General features: G+C 34.7%; 2 protein-coding genes across 2 annotated transcripts; both read right to left on the bottom strand.

Annotated features, from left to right (window-relative positions):
* Window positions 1-1,586: 1,586 nt before the first annotated feature.
* On the bottom strand, window positions 1,587-5,337 carry LOC110700140 (patellin-3-like). Its single transcript, XM_021877631.1, has 4 exons — window positions 3,840-5,337; window positions 3,402-3,526; window positions 2,876-3,011; window positions 1,587-1,983 (listed from the first exon to the last, which is right to left on the bottom strand). Exons 1-4 carry the CDS (start codon window positions 5,085-5,087, stop codon window positions 1,726-1,728), a joined length of 1,767 nt encoding a protein of 588 aa, XP_021733323.1. The 5' UTR covers window positions 5,088-5,337; the 3' UTR covers window positions 1,587-1,725.
* Window positions 5,338-14,764: 9,427 nt separating this feature from the next.
* On the bottom strand, window positions 14,765-21,116 carry LOC110700139 (serine/threonine-protein kinase SRK2H-like). The gene is made up of 9 exons (XM_021877630.1): window positions 20,694-21,116; window positions 20,506-20,580; window positions 20,302-20,403; window positions 19,772-19,825; window positions 19,563-19,655; window positions 19,310-19,402; window positions 16,932-17,036; window positions 16,726-16,824; window positions 14,765-15,410 (listed from the first exon to the last, which is right to left on the bottom strand). The coding sequence occupies exons 1-9, from the start codon at window positions 20,811-20,813 to the stop codon at window positions 15,081-15,083; spliced, it is 1,071 nt and encodes a 356-aa protein (XP_021733322.1). The 5' UTR covers window positions 20,814-21,116; the 3' UTR covers window positions 14,765-15,080.
* Between the last annotated feature and the right edge of the window lie 289 nt (window positions 21,117-21,405).

The raw sequence follows: 21,405 nt of genomic DNA, 5'->3' as shown, positions 1-21,405 counted from the left end.
TTTGGCAATGATAAGGTATCTAGTGTTTGTAATGGTGCAGCTCTTAAGGCCAAATAAACAATGAAACTTGAAGACTTATCTATGCTTCTAACAACTTGTATGATTGGTACCGCAAAGATATCAAGTAATCACCTACTCCCTCTATTCCTAAAAATTCTTCCCATATTATTTTGAATGCGCGTGTTTGCCAATGCATTACTTTGATTATAAATATAATTAGTGGCACATTATTAATAAAAAAATAACAAATGAATATTAATAAACTACTTATTGATACGATTAAATTAGGCCCAACATGACTATGATATACTTCCTCCATTACATATTAGTTGCAACTCACAAATAATACCCAAAGTTGCAACTAATATGTAACGGATAAAGTATATATTGTGAGTAATATAAAAGATTATCTCATTATATAAATAGTGTCAAGATTCCAAATGGGAAGAACAAAACAGAACGGAGGGAGTAGTATTTAACATTATTGTCATCTACATTCTAAAATGCTATTAATTGATCTTTATTCATCTATCTTCCCATAATTATAGAATAAGATTATGCTTTCTCTTTAATACCAAGTATCATTTTTATTTTTTTGTAAATACCAAGCATCATTGATTCAAATATCAGTTTAAGGTGTTGAAAAAGCCTCTTCTAACTCCATTTACTAAAGTCATTCATAACCAACTTTGCAATAGTATTTGGGTAACAAAATGGCCTCCTATTTTATAGCCCAAACTAAAGAAGCTTCTAAATGAAATGTGATAAAATAAACATGGCCCAATCATAGGCCCAAATACTAAGCAAGGCCTGGTAGTCTAATTGTTAAACAAATAAATAGCTAGCCTAGAGGACCCAAGAAACTAATGCTCATATATTGTACTTGCACTTGCACTTGCACTTGCACTCTTAGGATTCTAGGACAAGTTACTCCTCAATACTCTTTAGCTAATTTAAGTATCAGAATACACCCTGAGGCTAGTTTACGTGCCAAGATCTTCCCCCAATCAACAGTATAAATAGACCTTATATGAGATGTTTTTTGTAAGACGAAAACAGATAATAGCATACAACACCATCCTTATTGAAATTGCATATATGAGTTGTGTCACTCTTTTTTTATGGGATTGTCTTTACAGCCCTCCATCAATATCTAGGTATTATTTTTGTTGAATAATGGTAATTACATCATACTTATGCCCAAAAATTAACAACAAAAAACCACTTAGCATCATATTTATGTGAGAAATCAATTTTCATTTGCATCCATATGTATCATCATACTAATCCTTTTCGATGACCAAGCTGTCAAAAATTTAAATCACAAGTAGTAGTACTAGTTCACATCTCCTTGCTAAAAAGTTAGGTAATATAGTAAAAAAAAATGTTGTTGGAATTTGCAATTAGCAAAATTTCATGCAAAGTAACTAATAATTTAACCTTACTAACACAAACTTCTATATGCATGTAATAGACATAAAACCAACAAATCTTTCTTTGAAACTTGATGTACATACTATTTAAGAACAACAAAATCAAATTAATAAAAATATATTTCAGTAATATAAACCATGCATCCTTCTTCACAACCAAAATAATATATATTAACAATAATTATCATAAAATTCATAATAAAATACAACTAAATGAATACTTGAAAAAAAAGGGGGCATTTCTCAAAGTTAACTAAAATAATATATTAATATAAAAAATATAAGTAGTTGTTTAGTCATCAATAGAAGGCTCGGTTTTGACGCGATAAAGGAGTCTTTTCTTCTTAGAGGAGGAATTATCAATAGTTAAAACAATTTTGCCAGGCTCACTAGTCTTGAAGCTGTTGCTAATTATGGTTTCTTCAGTGGGTCCCACTTTCCTCATCTTTTGAATAATAACAGTGTAATTATCTTTAGCATTGGGCACAAATTCAGCACCATAGCTTACTTCCCATCCAAGCACTCTCACCTCCCATGTTAGAAGGCATGCCTGCATAATAGATCATATGAAAAAATAATATTAAACTCGCGATTTTATTGATTTGGTGATAAGTTTCTATCTCTGAATTTATTAAAGATCACGCGTTGAACACTATATTATTATTAAGATTTAATATGTTTAATTTAATGTATGAGACTTTAACATGAGAGAATATGATACGCTGAAAACACAATGAAAACTTATAACTATCAAAACTATTGATTAGAGTAAATAAAATGAAAACAAATACTCTCTATCTAATTGAAGTTTTCATTTCTCATATAATGTTTGTCCCAAAATAAAACTTTTCTCTCATTTTGAGTTCATTTCAATACGTATATTGTGTTCATTAAAGTAATACATACTGTAATACACATGCTTTCTTTTATACTAGCTTCTACTATTCATGCTCTCTTTTACACTATAACTGTAATAAACATGCTTTCTTTTACTGTATGTACGTTAAACAAATACTGTAAACTTTATTTCTTAAATTTAAAAGTGACATTCCTCATATAGTTGATGAATATGAATTTACACCTTTTTATGTTTTTTATGTTACACTTTTACTTTTATCATTTTTTTTTTCCAATTCAACGAAGGCCTAAGCCAACAATGGTGGGGTCTTGTCCACCCACCAAAGAAAGAGCTTTGACCCACAAAGAGTACCCTAAACTAAAACATAATCAGTACGTACAAGAATCCAATGAAAATTTACACCAGTTACACTCAAAATTTTGTTCATGCTCGTATCTTGATTTTACTCTATTTCACGACAGAATTAACTCGTGCCCTTAATCAATCGTTATTCTTTGTTGTAGACCTTGTAGTTGATTATGGAGGCCAACTTGACGGATAACGAGTAATGCAATTATATAAAATTACTAAGCCTAAGACTAACCTCAGTAACTGCAAATTCCACTGTTTCCTTGCATGTTGGCTTGACAATAATTTGCGTTGCACCATCTTTGCTTCCAAATTCTCCATCTTTACTAAATCCACCATATTGAACTGGTACTTGCTCCGGAGCAATGTAACTAAAATTATCAATTTATAACAAAAACAAATGATTAATTTAGTTTTAATATCTTTAATATAAGCTATATTAATCATATATATAAATACTAATTCCTCTGTTTTGCATCATAACCCCGGCCAACCCTTAGCGTGCAATTTAAGGAATAGATTAGAAAAATTAAATGGTGATCAGAAAAGTTTATTACAGAATACAATAACTTAAACATTAGTAGCCCAACACTTTCCTCTCTTATCGATTTGGATTATTTTATTTTATTTATCTGTATAGTTTATCTAATTTATTCAAATCATGCGCCAATAAGGATATGAATATATGATGCAATAAAAAATAAAAAAAAACAGAGATAGTAAGTCTTTTTGAAATAAAAGCAAAAATAATAAGGCTAAACCTGAAAAGAGTTTCAGCAGATTTAGAAGGTCCAGCAACAACAAACTTGCTCTTTGTTCTCGGAGTCAAAAAGGGACTTATCATCTTGTTGACTGCCACATACCACCATGGCACATTGATAAACACCTATCATATAAACAATTACATAATTAAAGCACCAAAAAAATATTAGTACATTTCATATAAAGTAGCTACCATCAATGAAAACAACAAAAACTTTTTCTCTTAATTCATTACAAGTAATGATATTATTAAAAACAACAAATTAAATTAGCTAATTTTTGCAACTAATATCATGTTTATCAGAATTTTTTTTTTCCCCTGTTGTATCTAGATAGTGAGTATGGTTTAAAAATTACACGAGTAACAAGTAATGCAACAACTAAATTCAAACAGGATGTAAAATTACTTAATTAGCATATAAATAGTTGTTACTGACCTGTTTGGCAACAAATTCAGGGTAATTATCCTGCAGCAATTGAAGAGCTTGTTTGGTAGCTTGCCTAAGCTCCCATTTACCAGGTCCAGGAGAATTTTTAAGATCATTAACCTGAACCATAGTTGAAATACCACCATGACTAAAATTCAACTTTCTGATACTTTTCTCCAAGAATTGAATCCTCCATTTCAGAAACTTCTGCCTTTTTTCTTCATCAGAGAAAGTTTTCTGATACAATTCCTTGTTTTGAAAAGCACCATAAACATTGTAACATACAGGGTGACCTTCTTTGCTAAACCCGTGCATGAACACCGCCTTCTCTAGATCATCCCCCAAGTCTTCCTCGAGCAACTCGTCGATTTTGAACTCTTTCCTCCACTTAATGGTGGACTTGATCATGGCGAAGGCTTCGACCACTTTGAAGTCCCTGGCACGCAGGAACTTCCAGAGGATGGTGTCCGTCCTCTCGTCCTTGAGGAGGGGTACACCCCATATGGACACCTCCTCTGGAGGCAATAACGAAGCGGCAACTTCCTTTATTGCCTCTGTTGGTGTCTTCACCTCTTGCTCAGCATCAGCAAGAGGTGAAGACAACGGAGCAGATGACTCCTGAGTTGACTCATCAGGAGTCGTCCGCTGTTCTTCAAAAGTCACTGTCTCCGCAATAGCCTCCACAGTCTTTGTCCCGTCCTCGTTCACACTAACCTTCGTCACGGTCTCCTGTAGCTCCTCATTGGTGGTCGCAGCCTCCTTGACCTCTTCTTCATCAACATCCTTCTTCTCGACTTCCCTATCAACCACAGTTGGACCCTCCTCTACAAGTGACTGCGGTAGTGGAGGTGGTAGAGTAGCATCACTAAATTCATGGTTATTAAGAGCGTTTTGGATAAGCTGCTTAAGCTCATCCAATGCCTTCTTCTCATTCTCAGAATATATCCCAATGTCATCCTTACTTGTCTCATTATCAACATTGCTGTCAGCAACAACGACATCAGCAACCTTCACATCAGTAGTAGTGACCTCCTCCTTTTCTTCATCCTCATCCACCTTCCCATTCGAGGCGGTAACATCCTCAACAACAGCCTTAGTTTCAGTAACTACCTCCTCCTTCTCCTTCTCCTTCTCCTTCTCATCCTTATCCTCGTACTTCGCTACGACATCGTTGATTGAATCCTCTGTTACTACAACAACTTCTTGCTCATTCGTCGTTGATGTAACGGTGTTTTGCTTAGTTGTTTCTTCAGCCATGATTAGTTAAACTGGATTACAGAAAGAAAGAGAAAGAAAGACAGTTGAATAATGAATGTGAAAGAGAAGAGGGGAAGAAGGAGTTTAAATAAAAGGAGGGGAAAAATGAAATGAAATGATGAAGAAGAATGTGGGAATGAAGAGTGGGAGAAAGTGGGTTTGAGGTGGATGAAAAAATAACTAACATAGAATGATAGAAAACAGTCTGTCTAATGTTTAAAAGGTTTCAGACAACCAAGATTATGTGTATTTTTGTAGGGTCTGCTATCCTGCTATTTTGATTTCTTTCCGTTTAAAATCTGTCATCCAAACTCACAAAGCAAATAATTTCTTGTTGAATAAAAAAATTAACAATATAAAGTTGGTGATGGTAAATTTAATATTTGAATAAAAAAATTAATTAATAATGTATTGTTTTTTTTTTCACTTACATGATGTTTTGAGAATTGAATATTGGTTTATTGATTAAGGTATATTAATGGACCCTATAAATTTTACTTTTATTGATTTTTTTTAAAAAATATAGAGTTTTATTTCAATTAAGGAAAAAAATAAAAAGTGTGTTTAGAATTTGATCGATTTGCTTTATTATTTTACAGGATGAGACTAGTTAATCAAAATTGGATACAATGTAAGCTTCTATATGTGAGGGATTAAAAATATCCTCTACAAATATAAAAATCCTAGACAATTCATTAAGCTTAATTCATTTTTCTACCGAAATAGTAACTAAAAGCTTAATACGGGATGTCATAGTTTCATTGGAAAATATTAATATAATTTGATTTCACTAGTGAAAAAAGGAAGACGACTAAAAGTTAATCACAGGGTCAATTTCAATATCATCATTTAAAGATAAGGGATCGATTTTCGACCTTCGCTCAACCAACTAAATCAACTAACTTTCATACTATAGAAACTTGTTTATGGTATGTAGCTAATTAATTTTACGGGAACAAAAAAAAAAGGTGAAATGACTTAAATATAGTTATCCACAAATCGGCAAATCCTTCTTTTGAGAGACCCGTTAAAATCGGCAAGAGTGGCTATAGCTTTAGAAGGATACATGATTAAAATGAGAGACCCCACGACCAAGTTTATGTTATGAGTGTGCATGTTCTAAGACTTCTAACGTCTTTATTCTGCTAAAAGTAAGGGAAAGAGTTGGACCAACACAACAACTATACAAGATACAACTGGCTTAATTCATTACCTTAACTAAAGAAGGATTGCACTTAACTGATTGATTAGCTTTCTCTGCCTCCCGACCGTTGCGGCGTGATTTCTGTCATGCCTTTCAATCTTCCATGCTTTTTCTTCAATCCATTCATATTTTCATGTTGGACAATACTAGTTGATATGAATATCGATCTAAACGCATTGATAAAGATTGTGTACAAGTTTAATATCGGACTGGATAGGATTGGAACCGGCTGGACTAGAAGATTGGAATTTTTCATTTTTCAAGGTCCTTATTAGAGCTAGTTATTGTGTAGGGTAGCCCAATGATAATAGGGTCAAGGCCAAGTTTAAAGGGTTTTTAATGGACAGGGCCTTTAACGGATAGGACCCTTATTGAGTAGGGTTTATATAGGGCCAAAATGTTTTTCCAATTTAATAGACAAACAAAATAGATAATGTAAATAAATTACATAGATAAATTTGTATTCATATATACTTAATAATGGCTTTGTTCAATATTCATTTTAATTGATGTTGGCCCGCTCATTATCGACCCGCTATTGACCCGCAACCCGCATGGGCCCGACCCGCTATTGACCCTATAAAATATGACCCTCTTTGACCCAACCCACAATTGACCCGCACCGACCCTAACCCGACCCGCCCAATAACCAGGTCTAAGTCATCACCTGCCACGGGCAACATGTGCTTCTATTGTACTATATATTTATGTTAGCCTATAAAACTAAAGATATAAAGGTATAGTTGATTTTAAAAAAAAATTGTTATGTAAATAGGGCTATGATAAAAATAAATGAAATACAAAGGATATTTACTATTAAATATATGTAATTCGTCATTAATCCACTTTCTCAAAAGCCAATAATTTTGTAAAATTAGGATTAGATAAAGCTTCAATTTTGGAGAAGATGGCAACTCACCCTCAGTTAAATTTCATTAAAAATATATATATATATATATACAAAGAAAAGGGACACAAAAGTTGGAAAACATTTAATTATTGATGAAGCAATTACTTACTATCTTTTGTAGCTGAAAACCCTAGGTAGGGGGATTGGTAATTCTTTTCACCTTCTTAAGTATGGATCGAATATCCAACTCAAAATCAATTTCATAATTCATACTTCCTCAGTTTTTTATACTTAAACGCCTTTTTAATATGTTGTTTGAGGAAGTAATTTAAAAATAAAAAGGTAAGCATGCATACGAATTCTGGTCTTTATAACAAGGAAAATTTGTCAAAAATAAGCCAACATTTGTATAGTTAGTTCAAAATAAGTCAACTTTTCAATTAATTCAAAATAAATCAACTTTTATAAGGCATTTTCTTAAACTGAGTCAAAACTTGTTAGATTAGAAGGTAACCGGCTATTAAGGTAAACTATGACACATGTCATTATGTAATTGGTCCTTTTTTGAAAAAATTAATTAAAAAAAATTCAATTAACAATTAAATTTAATAATTATATCAATTAAATAAAAAAAAAAAATTGAAATAATCGCAGCCACCAACCACTGCTAGCCCCTTCCCCCTGCCTGCCAGGCGGCCGGCGACTGTGGACCACTTCTCTTCCCCGTCGCCCGCTACCCCTCCCCCATCCTACTCCCTTTCCCCCACCCACGACACCCCACTTCTCCCTTTCCCCATTCCCGTCCTTAGACCTCCGGCAAAGAGATTATACTTCGGCAAGTACCCAACCTTAGAATCCTCTAATCTCAACCATGGCAGCAGTAGAAGAAGCTTTCATGGAGGCGGTAGAAGAAAGATTGAAGCTCTCAAAGAGATTATACTTCTGCAAAGATCAGTCAGTAGCACCGCCAATCGCCAAGACCTCCGCCATCGATGTCGAAGAATCCGAGCTATTACCTTCCAATAGCCCCAATGGTTTACGCTGTAATTCAATCATCGACCCTTGAATCGTCAATATTCCGAGCTACCAGCCGTATGTCTATGGTGGATGTGATCCTCCGGCTTTGATTCGCTTCAGATTGTTATAAACGGAACTGCAGGAAACAACAAATAAGAACAATGTTACCGGGAATGAGACTGAGTCGCGGACTATGTCGCTTTCTTTAGAACATTCACGGTACTGCCTTTAAATTGTGCAAGCAGATCGAACCACAACCGGATGTCCCCCAGGATAAAACAGCCTCTCAAAAATATAGTGTACCGGTGGATTTGCACAGAACCACCGGGCGATCAAACACCAAAAAATACTAAGAGAAATAATGCTCGACAAAAAACAATATTGCTGAATTATTATTTTTTTTTAAAAAGGAAGAATATTTTGTTATGTTTTTATATACATATATCTCTTATAAAACCGTGAGCAAAGCGTATTTTTATATCCAAAGCTAGTGTATAACCGTAGTAATGAAAACAACAGCCAGCAAAATTATGGGAATCAAAAGCAAGAATGAGCAGCATATTATTAAGGAATTAAAGTAGCCGTTTAGCACATTCTTAGGTAATAAAAGGCTGTTGTAGGAAGTTTCAAGAATGCAGCAAGTCAACTGACAAAATAAGGCAACAAACAGCATGATTTAAGGAAAAAAGTTGTTGTTCCAAGCAATAAGTATGGCAGTAATAAAATACCAAAGCAAACGCTTGTTACGGGCCAAAATCATCAATAATTAAAATGGTAATATTCAATCAGAAATAAGTTACCAAAAATCAATAATTAATTTTCAAAAAATTCACACTGAAACAACTTTGTTCCAACAATCCCCCACTTGAATTTTTGAAAACATTTCCGAGCAGAATCCTTACATATATAGGTTGTGCATAAACAAAAGTGTTTTTCAACTTGAACTTCTGCGTAGTGAATACGATTCAGATTTAACAAGGGTAACTCGAAGTTTTGAACCCTATCTCTGACAACGTACCACACACTACCTATTCTCGGTGTTTGTCATAGACCCGTGCTGTTACGGCCATGCACGTCTATCCCAGTATAGTGAACGCTCTAGAAATGCTGCCACACATTTCATAGGAAGCGACCTAACTTCCACATTCACATAGGTGAATCTATCAAGAGTACTCCTGTAGCTAGGTACTCCACTCCAAATGGAGTATAGACTTCATTAAGAGTTCCTATTAACTCATCCTTGATCGCTTCAGGAATTTTATGTTTATTTAAACATAATCAACTCATATCACTCCATAACTTGTTATTACCCATTGAACCTATTTCTTGGGATCTCCAGTCTATAGGTTGGGTTACCATTATGTGTAACTCATTTCAACGGCAATAGTCCCATTTTCTTAGACGAATTATGGACTTTCTCTCTAGCTAATCCTTTCGTCAAAGGATCAGCCAAATTATTCTCCGTGCGTACATGATCCACTCTCACAGCTCCAATAGAAAGATATTCTCTTACAGTGTTGTGCTTACGACGTATTTGTCGTCTCTTACCGTTGTAGTAACGGTTCTGAACTTTTGCAATAGCCGCGGTACTATCACAATGGATCAAGACAGCAGGTAATGGTTTTTCCCACAAGGGAATCTCACCTAGCAGGTCTCTTAACCAACCTGCTTCTTCACTAGCTGAAGCTAGTGCTATCATCTCTGACTCCATGGTGGACTGAGCTAAAATAGTCTGTTTCTTAGACTTCCAAGATACAGCTCCACCGGCTATAGAGAAAATATATCAACTAGTAGCCTTAGAGTCGTCTGATAAGGTGTTCCAGTCGGCATCACTATAGCCTTCTAGTACAGCTGGAAACCTCTCATAATGTAATCCTAGGTTCATGGTCCTCTTAAGGTATCTCATGACCCTTTCAATAGCATGCCAATGCTCATTACCAGGACAACTAGTAAACCTGCCTAATAATCCCACGACATAGGCAATGTCGGGTCTAGTGCAATCAGTGGCATACCGAAGGCTGCCAATGACGCTCGCATAATCAGATTGCCTTACAGCTTCACCAGTGTTCTTAAATAACTTTACACTGGGATCATAAGGTGTACTAACAGGTTTACAGTCAAAGTAACCATATTTCTTTAGGATTTTCTCAATGTAATGAGACTGATCCAAAGAAACTCCATTTACTGTCCTAGTAATCTTAATACCAAGGATTACATTCACCTCTCCTAGATCTTTCATATCAAACTCAGCATTTAACAATAGCTTCACATTATTCACAGCGTGAATATTCGAGCCAAAAATTAACAAGTCATCCACATACAGACAAATTATAGTACAAATGTCATTCTCAAATTTTACATATATGCACTTGTCACTACCATTTATCTTAAAACCATGTGAAATGACTAAGTTATCAAATTTTTCATGCCATTGTTTAGGTGCTTGTTTGAGACCATAAAGAGACTTATCTAATTTACATACCAGATGTTCTTTTCCTGGGATGACAAAGCCCTCTGGTTGATCCATGTAGATTTCTTCTTCCAATTCACCATTCAAGAATGCTGTCTTTACATCCATCTGATGTACTACAAGATTAAAAACAGAAGCAAGAGACATTAGCACTCTAATAGAAGTTATTCTAGTAACAGGTGAATAAGTATCAAAGAAATCAACATTCTCCCTTTGTCTGTAGCCTTTAGCTACCAAACGAGCTTTATACTTATCAACGGTCCCATCAACTTTTAGCTTTCTTTTTAGGACCCATTTGCTGCCAATTGTTCTGCATCCTGGTGGCAACTCAGTCAGATGCCAAGTTCGATTAGACTCAAGTGAGTCCATTTCATCATTCACGGCTTCTTGCCATAAATCTGAATCAACTGAGGCTAAGGCTTCTTGGAGGGTAGAAGGATCCTCCTCTACATTGAGAACTTCAAAGTCCGGGCCAAAGTCTTTTGCCACTCTAGCCCGCTTGCTCCTTCTTAATTCGGGTTCAGCATCTAAATCCTGTGAGTTAGACCTGACTGCAGGAATAAAAGAGGAGGACGAACCCCCACTATTTCTAGATTTAAAAGGAAACCTGTCCTCATAAAAATCAACATCATTAGATTCAATAATTACTCGTGCACTTAAATCAAAGAATCTATATGCTTTACTATTAACAGCATAGCCAATGAATACACATTCATAAGCTCTACTAGCTAACTTAACTCTTTTAGGATCAGGAATCCTAACATATGCCAGACAACCCCAAGTTCTGAAATAAGAAATGTTAGGTTGTTTGTTACGAAGTAATTCATAAGGAGAAATCTTACTCTTAGTCTTTGGAATACGGTTCAAGACATAACAAACAGTGAGAAGAATTTCTCCCCACCAATGATCAGCAGCACCAGAATTTAAGGAAATAGCAACTACTAACTCAGTAAAGGTTCTATTTTTCCTTTCAGCCTTACCATTCATTTCTGGAGAATAAGGAGCTGATCTTTCATGTATGATACCATGTGAGTTATAAAACTCTACAAAAGCATCAGTATCATACTCAGTTCCACGATCACTACGCAACCTTTTTATTTGCTTGTTGAACTGATTCTCAAACTCTGTCACAAACAACTTAAACATATCAAAAGCATCACTCTTATTTTTCATCAAATAAACACGAGTATAATCAGAACAATCATCAATAAAGGTGATGAAATATCGTTGTCCATTTCTGGTCAGCGTTCCATTATATTCACAAATATCAGAATGAATTAAATCTAACGGTTCTGAGTTTCTAACAACAGACTTATGAGGTGTTTTTGTAATCTTAGCCTGACTACAAAAATCACATTTATCAAAGTCATTGAGGGAAACATTAGGGATAAGGCCTAAATTGCTCATATTTTTTATGAGTCTTTTGTTCACATGACAGAGTCTAGCATGCCAAATATTAACAGAAGAAGACAACATATAAGCAGAATCAGAAATTTTATTAATTTCAACATTCAGTTTAAACATGCCATCAGTAGCATAACCTTTCCCTACAAACATTCCATTCTTAGTTAAAGTAAACATATCAGAACCTATGGTTTGTGTAAAACCAGCCTTATTAAGAAGAAAACCAGAAACTAAGTTCTTTCTCATTTCCGGAGTGTGCAGTACATCCTTCAGAATGAGAGTCCTGCCAGAAGTAAACTTCAACTCAACATTACCAATACCAGCAACATTAGTGGAATGGGAATCACCCAACAGCACTTTCTTATCATCGGTGTTTTCAGAATAAGTTTTAAACATCCGACGATCATAGCAGACATGGCGTGTAGCGCCAGTGTCTACCCACCACCCTTCTGATCCACCAATAAGGTTGATCTCAGTAATCATAGCCACAAGTGGCTCTTCTATCATGCTAGCCTGTGGTACAGGGTTATGCATGTTCCTGCACTTTCGTGCCATATGGCCTGGTTTTCCACACCTATAACATAGGAATTGACCAGTACCATTCTTAGGGGGTTGAATTTGTTGCTTTCCATCGTTCTTTTGAACATTCTGTTTATTTTTGTTGAAGTTATTCTTCCGGTTCTGAGGCTTGAAGTTCTTACCAGCGGGCTTGAGAACTGCAGCAGAACGCTTAGGAGCATTGTTTGCAGAGAGCTGTAAGACTTCTTCTTTCTGGTCCTGTTTTCTGGATTCTTCCTCTATACGGAGCCGAGTAATCAAACTCTCTAAGGAAAATTCCTTAGTCTTGTGCCTGAGACTGTTTTTGAAATCTTTCCAAGAAGGAGGCAACTTGTCAATTATAACAGCAATCTGAAATTGTTCATCAAGAGCCATACCTTCGGAAATTATCTCATGGGCAATTTTCTGAAGTTCGTGGGACTGCACTTCCACGGACTTATCATCAGTCATCTGGAATTTCAGGTACCTGCTAACAGCATACTTTTTGGCACCGGCTTCTTCGGTGTCATATTTCTTTTGCAGGGCATCCCACAAATCCTTAGCGGTGTTTTCCAGATTATAATAGTCATACAGGTTATCAGACAGACCATTAAGAATATAGTTTTTGCACATGAAATCGGTTTCATTCCAAGTTTCAATTTCAGAATTCCAATACACTAGATCATCTTGTTCAGCATTATCAGGAATAACAGGCCTAGGGACAGTCAATACAGAATGCACTTTTTTAACACTTAAGAAAAACTGCATTTTCTGTTTCCACCTTTTAAAATGAGCGCCTTCAAAACGGAAGGGCTTGTTAAGGTCATTGGACATAGTTATTTCCTCGGTAGACATGATGATTATAAAGGCAGAAAAGTTTGTTCTAAAATTGTTATAAACGGAACTGCAGGAAACAACAAATAAGAACAATGTTACCGGGAATGAGACTGAGTCGCGGACTATGTCGCTTTCTTTAGAACATTCACGGTACTGCCTTTAAATTGTGCAAGCAGATCGAACCACAACCGGATGTCCCCCAGGATAAAACAGCCTCTCAAAAATATAGTGTACCGGTGGATTTGCACAGAACCACCGGGCGATCAAACACCAAAAAATACTAAGAGAAATAATGCTCGACAAAAAACAATATTGCTGAATTATTATTTTTTTTTAAAAAGGAAGAATATTTTGTTATGTTTTTATATACATATATCTCTTATAAAACCGTGAGCAAAGCGTATTTTTATATCCAAAGCTAGTGTATAACCGTAGTAATGAAAACAACGGCCAGCAAAATTATGGGAATCAAAAGCAAGAATGAGCAGCATATTATTAAGGAATTAAAGTAGCCGTTTAGCACATTCTTAGGTAATAAAAGGCTGTTGTAGGAAGTTTCAAGAATGCAGCAAGTCAACTGACAAAATAAGGCAACAAACAGCATGATTTAAGGAAAAAAGTTGTTGTTCCAAGCAATAAGTATGGCAGTAATAAAATACCAAAGCAAACGCTTGTTACGGGCCAAAATCATCAATAATTAAAATGGTAATATTCAATCAGAAATAAGTTACCAAAAATCAATAATTAATTTTCAAAAAATTCACACTGAAACAACTTTGTTCCAACACAGATGAATAATGTTTCAATGGAGGATTTGGGGGTTGGGTTTAGGGACGAGATTGGGGAAAGGGAGGGTGGGTGGGGGAAAGGAAAGGGGGTGGGGTCACCGGCGCTAGGGGAGGGAAGTTGTCGCCGGCCGCCGATAGAGGGAGGGGGGCTAGCAGTGGGTAGGGGAGGGGATGGCTGGGCTTTTATTTTTTTCAATTTGTTTATAGTTAAATATATAATTAAATATAATAAATTAGTTTTAATTAAAAAAAATGTCTTGTTTGATAGATTGTAAGTCATTTGACTTATTAAAAGAAAATACTCCTTTAAAGTCGACTTATTTTGACTTAATTGAAAAGTTAAGCTTATTTTAAGCTAATTAATTTTGAGTTAATTGAGAAGTTAGGCTTATTTTATGCTAACCACGCAAAGATTGGCTTATTCTTGATAAATTTTCCTTATAAGAAATGAAAATAAGTTTATTTATATTTTATATATAATATCAAAGTTTTATAATTTTACGCGTATAGAAATGTAGATATATACGAACACACATCTTGGAGACCGTGATAAATCAAATGGGCAAAAAGTAAGGGATAGAGGGAGCATTCTACAATTACTATAAAGTGGAGTTTGTAACACTTCAATGTGACAGTGTCCACGAGACCACATGAAAAAGATAGTACACTTCAAATATTCAACAATAAAAACAAGGGAAAAAAATAGTGCCAGTTTTTAGTGCTCCTATACTTGTACAAACTAACAGTACCAAGTTACAGGCTTACAACCATAACCATTATCTTAAATCTTTTCAAATTTTTGGAGCACTAGCTTATGCCACCTATGCACACTTTGATAAACATAAGTTTTATAAAACATATTGTCTACAATGGCAATTATGCCAACTTAACTGATAACAAACTCTCCGCTTGCATGAACCTGTTTCACTGTCTTATCATACTCGTCCTCTTCATCCTCTTCTTCTACTTCTTCTACTTCTTCTGCATCTTCATCATTATCATCTTCATTCTCATTCTCCCATCCTGGGACAGGCCTTGATACAGGAGCAGGGTTCCTTGCCTCCCCCACAATTTTCATGATCTCTTCCACGCTTTGCAGAGAAGCGAAGCTTGGGTTATCTCTTTGGTAGTAGGCGGCTTGAGCTTGTTCGGTTAGTTCTTTTGGGAGATTCTTTAAGAACCATGGATGGCTTCTGATTTCCTTGAGGGTAATTCTCTGCAGGAAAAAGGAAATGATGACTAAAACAAAACAACATGATTTTGGTCTATATAACCAAATATTTGCAATTATGCAGTAAATTGGACAAACAATCATCTACTTATAATTGCATCATTACATGTACATAGCTTTAATCAATGTAAATGCATTTCAAGTATACAATTCATTTTCATATTTACTCAAGATACACCGATATTTTACAGCCATTGAAAAAGAGTTGATTATTTAAAGCCATTGATAGTAGGAGATAAATTTAGTCTTATTCTAACTTTTGCATATTGGTTACGTAGAGAATCCTCATGTATAATGCTCAACACAAAACACATTATGAAGCAGTTGATACTACACATTAATATTGTTTACAACAGAAAGTAGTCAGTGTAATTTGGACATCAAGTATCATTAAATATTCCGGCAAGTCAAATGCTCTCTTGAACTTGTAGATTCTAAACAACAGTCTCAAAGGAAGAGTCTTAACAATTGGTAAATTCATCATGCTGTCAGCAGAAAATCGGCCATTAATTTATTACACACATTACACATTGAAAGAGAGCGTTTTAGATGGTTGCAGACACATGAAGTGGGTTGGGGGGGAAGGGGGGGTGATAGGGCTATTGTAAGTGTGCTAATTGTGGGAAGATGTGTTGAATCGATGCTTATGCTGAGAAAACGACCAGAAAAATGAAGATGAGCAGGAAGCAGTTATAGTGCATATTGATCTCCCACTCTCCATGCAGAATGGGTAATGAGATTTCTTCGGCTATTTTTTTCAAACTGAAAACCCTTATGAAGTATTATTTTATGTGGTGATTTGAACCTGACACAAAATAAGAAATTGAACTTGGCAGACCTTATCTAGAACTTGTTGGCACTGGTCTTTACTTATTTTTGGTGGAAATTTGAGGATGGTGGCAAACTTCTTTGTTAATATATTAAAACCCATATTTTTAAAACGTATCATTATAAAAACTATTTTTAAGGACGAATAAAAGCCCTTAGTATATTTAGATGAGCATATTACTGCTATTTGCCAGTTTTATAGCATTTCACATTATATAGAAGTGTGACAACCAAAAAACAGTAATGGATATGATCAAAGAAAAAATCAGGTAATTCATAGAAACATGTAGATTCACAAGACAAACATATTACATTAGCAGCCAAACATTAGGATCCACCATGCAACATGCAACAACATTCAGACCACTACAATTATATTTTTTTTTAGTATCAAATGGGAGCCAGAAAAGGAGCATTGTCAACCAAAGACAGACAATGAGACAAATATAGGAAACTTCAGCAACAAACATACCCTTGTTGGATTGGTAGTGAAAATACGAGAAAGCAAATGCTTGCAATCTTGTGATATATGAACATATTCGGGAATTTTGTACTGGACAGCCATAATCCTCTGCAAAAGAAAACATCAATGAAACATTTAATTAATTTGAATACTGAAACAAAATATTATAAGAACCTCTACAAACTAATTATAAGAAGTTAAAAAAGAAAGATTACCGTAATTGTCTTTCTGAAATTCTTTGGATCCTGAGGGTCTTCAAAGGGATATGCTCCGACCAGCATAACATATAGAGTTACTCCGCAGGACCACACATCTGCCAACTGAACATGAACAAGAACTTAAGAAATTTCAAAATATAAATAACAGGGATTTATTATGAGGCTTGATCAATTACAAAGTAAAAATTATATTTAACCATCATTAAAATCTTTAGCAAAGGAACATTTTGGATAAAAAGGATGGGTACAGGCTACAGAGGTTTTTATCACCAAAAATCATGTTGGTTGAGGCTTTCAAGAAAATTACAAAACAATTGACTACAAGTAATACAGAATGACCATAATCAAGCAGAAGATAAATCACTGTCTGTTGATGCAACTATTGAGAAAAAGAGAAGATAAGTAAACTTCCTAAATCTTGAGATTCTTGACTAGAACTATCTTTGAAAGGCACCATTATCATTCGGGTCTTTGCAGTCCAATATGCAAACCATAGACAATTAGACAGCCCCAGACATAGAACTAAATTCTCTTAAAATATTAAGAAGTAGATTACATTTGACTTAGGTAGTCAAAGCCTGCTAACAATGGCAAAATTCTCCTAGTTGGTGTGTAAAGGTACTCTTATTAATAAAACTCAGTATATAATAATTAGCCTAATAATTATTGCAAGTTAAATTTATGGACAACTTATATAGAGTGAAATGTCAAATTTGGGATATTACTTGAAAATTTTGTTCTAAGCTTCCTGAACACACTGTGTTCCCAATAGTATATAAAGGAATAAAATAACCAAATAAATAGAAAAAAATGTTGCTAAGACTGACAATTATTTGCAATAGTAGCCATGAATGTAAACTATACTAAAATTACTAAGGTTCAAATGATAAAATAAGTAAATAAACAATTACATATGAAGGTTAACAAGTAGAGGGTTCATAATAGAAATTCAATCCAAAAGACCCATTTTATTTTTCATTCAAGATAAAGTCATCAAGCTACTCGATCACATATGCGATCAACAAAATCCCATAAAGCAGTAGATGGAAAGCAAATCAGATAAGTCGGCCTTTCCTTTAGCAACAGCAACATATAATACTAGCAGAATCATAATCAATATTAAAAAGGAAGCTAAAGCTAATACCATCTTCTTACTTTAGAAGGAAGGATAAACATTATTAAATAAAAAATGTGGTACCAAGCTAAGGTTGCTTTAAAAGTTTTTTAAAGCTTCCCCACAATATATGCAGGTGCCAGGTAGCACAATCTTGACAATGACCAAAGATATTACCTAGATGCATAACTAATCTCCACTAAGGTACTTTAATAATGTTTCAAAATTTACATAGCAATCTTTTGGTTTAGATAAACTTTATTACTTTTAAGCCTTAGTTAAAGAGTTTCGAGTTATGACTTCTATACCCATACACAGCCATACTTCCTGCCTCGTTTAGTCAGACTCAAGGTTTCATATAATCAGAGCATAGATAAAGATATGAGATTCATTGACTTTACCCCATTGACATAACAATCCAATCTTCCCTTGACAACTGATGAGGAGTTAATCAGAGGCCCCAAGGTTTGACCTTTCAATGGAGAGACATAAATAATTGATGTAATAAATGTAAAATGGACCAATCAACTTGAAACCATCTTGCATTAAGTCCGCAGTAACACTAAACTTTGAAACATGTGGTCATATGGGTGCTAAAGACAAGGTAAGGCATCCATTCAGCAAAGCGAGTGCATTTATTTTCTCCCGCGACTCATTATATGCATTTTATGTACACATGTCCTGGATACTTCAAAAGAAATAAATGCTGACCCTTTCCGCATCAAAAAGGGAATATGAAAATGAAAGTAAGGAATCACTTCGCAATGACTCTGGAGTATGCTATAACTTTGTATACATTGCGTGCTCTAACCTTCACATGATCTTTTATTCTTTAAAGATGCAAAAGAATGTACTAGTATGATTCCTATATTGAGTCTACCCTGAAATCAGAAAAACAGTTGATTTTGTTGGAAAAGGCTCGCTTTGACAGTTAATCTTTTAAATGTATATTGAGTCATAATGTGGACTCAACGCATTTCAAAAATGATTTAATTATTATGAAATCACCGTGTTATAGAATCTACCATGATATAAGGTCTAACCATAAAGTCAATTTAAATTGAAAAATTTAAAAATCATCAGATCTTTGATCTTAATCATGGGTCCACCAGTTAAGCTAATCAATATTTCTGACACCCAACACACACACACACACACACACACTCGTATAGTTTTATGCTATAATGTGCACAATGCAAGCCTGGAATTACCAGGCACATTTTCGCCCCTTCAAATTATGGAGCACTCTCTAAAGACTCACCTTGCCATCATATTCTCGCCTCGAAAGTACTTCAGGTGCTATGTATGCTGGAGTCCCTACCGTGGATTTCGGCCTTGAATGCAGAAGAGATGACTACAAGTTGCAGTTTTAACAATAAACAAATTAGTGAATAAACTAATCATAGCACTTGATTATAAACAACTTAACAAGTCAAGCAAACACATGATACAGAATACAATATACTATTGCTGAGCTTCATGGAAAACATAAATACGGTAAGATTCATCCGAACCTTGGAATAACCAAAGTCACATATCTTCAGGCGGGGAGCTGCATTTCCATCTAACAATGTGTTCTCCAATTTCAAATCTCTATGACAAATTTGCTGCCATCCAAAATATATAAATTAATAAACATAAAAATTGGCATATTTTCTAAGCTAAATATTATACAAATATACAATGATGAACTGAACTAAGATAGCAAGAATTGGTATTTTACCATGGAATGGCAAAAGCTAACACCTGAGATCAACTGCTGGAAGAAATATCTTGCCTGGAAAATTATTCAAACATAAATCTTATTAACTATAGGAAAATGTTAAACGCAGCCCTTAAGGCCATTAAGGATTACGACTACAAATAAGAAGCTAAAAGTAAAAATAATCAAACACTAATAGGGGATCGAGACGTGATTTTGTCATAAATTTAACTTAAAATGGAAATGATTATTAAAAAATGATACTCTAAATATTATCATGAGAGATTAAACAACATGCTATTGATTGCTACTTTCAATCCCAAATGGACCCCACATTCAACCCCAAAATATGACGCAAAACGAGTAGCTAGCCACGCAAGTTAGTATAAGTAATTTAAAACTCCTGGTAATTAATTAATATTATTTGTAAGTGTAACATAAACCACTACAAATCAAATGAATACATAATAATTCAAATAAAAAGCTCAAAAAACAATAAAAAAAAAATAATAGAAAAGGCATGAACCAAAAAGAAGGTGAGGATATTATACCTCATCCTCGCTAAAACGACCAGCAGTGCAAATTCGGTCAAAGAGTTCACCACCGGCCGCGTATTCCATCACAATTCCTAGATGGGTTGGTGTCAATACCACCTAAAAATTATCCACGAGACCTCGGATCAAATTCCGTCTATACGACTTTTCGTCCAAAAAAAAATATTGATAAAAAATAAAAAAACAAAAGACCCAAATTACCTCCTTAAATCGAATAATGTTAGGGTGACGAAGCGACCTGTGATTGATGATTTCTCTTGCTACATTCTCATCAATCTGAAAAAAAAAAAAAAAAAAAAAAAAAAAAAAATCACAAAATTAGCATCTGGGTATTTTATGAAATCTTATTTAAAACTAAACCCAGAAATTAAAATTAAAAAAGAAAAAACCTTTTGACCACGTTCGATGTATTTCATGGCAACAAGTTCTTTGGTTTCTTTATGACGCATTAATCTGGCAACTCCAAAATTCCCGGCACCCAATTGCTTCATTACCTCGTACTTTTCCATTTTGTTCAAATTTATTTTTTTGTCCAATTTAATTGGGATTTTCTTCTTATTTATAAAATTTTGTGAATTGTAAAGAAAGGAGAAATTAGGAAGAAAAAGGGGATAGAAAAGAAAGCATGATAAATAAGCTAAATATAGGAGAGAGTGAAGGTACTATAAATAGAAAGATGGAAAAAGTGGTGTGGTGAGTAGTGGAGTACTGGTAATTAAGAGAGGAGAGAGAAAGAGGAAGTGAAGGAGAAAGCACGTGGGGTGGAAACGAGAGAAGAGTAGTTTATGGGATTACATGCTAATGTCGACTTACCCCACTTTTCCCATCACCGCCCTTATTCCTTAACTCCAATTATAATCAATCTCGTCACACGGGGTAACACTGTCAGTTCGGGTTGACAGTTCGGTTTTGGTTCGGGTTGAAACGAGATCACTTGGTTGATAGATTGGATTGGGTTGTTCTAATAATTAATGGGTTGAATCGGTTATGATAATAAGTGAGTTGGTTTTTAGTTATTATTTTAATCTGGGTTCTAGTCGTTATCAGTTTTTATATAATAGATTGGTTTGATAGGGGTTAGATAATTGTGAGTGGGTTTAC

The sequence above is a fragment of the Chenopodium quinoa genome, unplaced genomic scaffold (genome assembly GCF_001683475.1).
Source record: "Chenopodium quinoa cultivar QQ74 unplaced genomic scaffold, ASM168347v1, whole genome shotgun sequence".
NCBI classification, from domain to species: Eukaryota; Viridiplantae; Streptophyta; class Magnoliopsida; order Caryophyllales; family Amaranthaceae; genus Chenopodium; species Chenopodium quinoa.
Note: the sequence above shows the minus strand (reverse complement) of the source record. Positions and strands in the feature narration are given on the sequence as shown.

What these genes read in the sequence shown, in the direction of transcription:
- LOC110700140 (XM_021877631.1), bottom strand. Translation starts at nt 5,087, where the DNA reads ATGGCTGAAGAAACAACTAAGCAAAACACCGTTACATCAACGACGAAT. An exon ending in TCTGCTGAAACTCTTTTCAG is followed by an intron (nt 3,012 to 3,401) that starts GTTTAGCCTTAT and finishes TGATAATTTTAG; the next exon opens with TTACATTGCTCCGGAGCAAG. An exon ending in TGGAATTTGCAGTTACTGAG is followed by an intron (nt 1,984 to 2,875) that starts GTTAGTCTTAGG and finishes TCTATTATGCAG; the next exon opens with GCATGCCTTCTAACATGGGA.
- LOC110700139 (XM_021877630.1), bottom strand. Translation starts at nt 20,813, where the DNA reads ATGGAAAAGTACGAGGTAATGAAGCAATTGGGTGCCGGGAATTTTGGA. An exon ending in GTCGTTTTAGCGAGGATGAG is followed by an intron (nt 19,826 to 20,301) that starts GTATAATATCCT and finishes ATAATTTTCCAG; the next exon opens with GCAAGATATTTCTTCCAGCA. An exon ending in TTAGCTTTTGCCATTCCATG is followed by an intron (nt 19,656 to 19,771) that starts GTAAAATACCAA and finishes TTTGGATGGCAG; the next exon opens with CAAATTTGTCATAGAGATTT.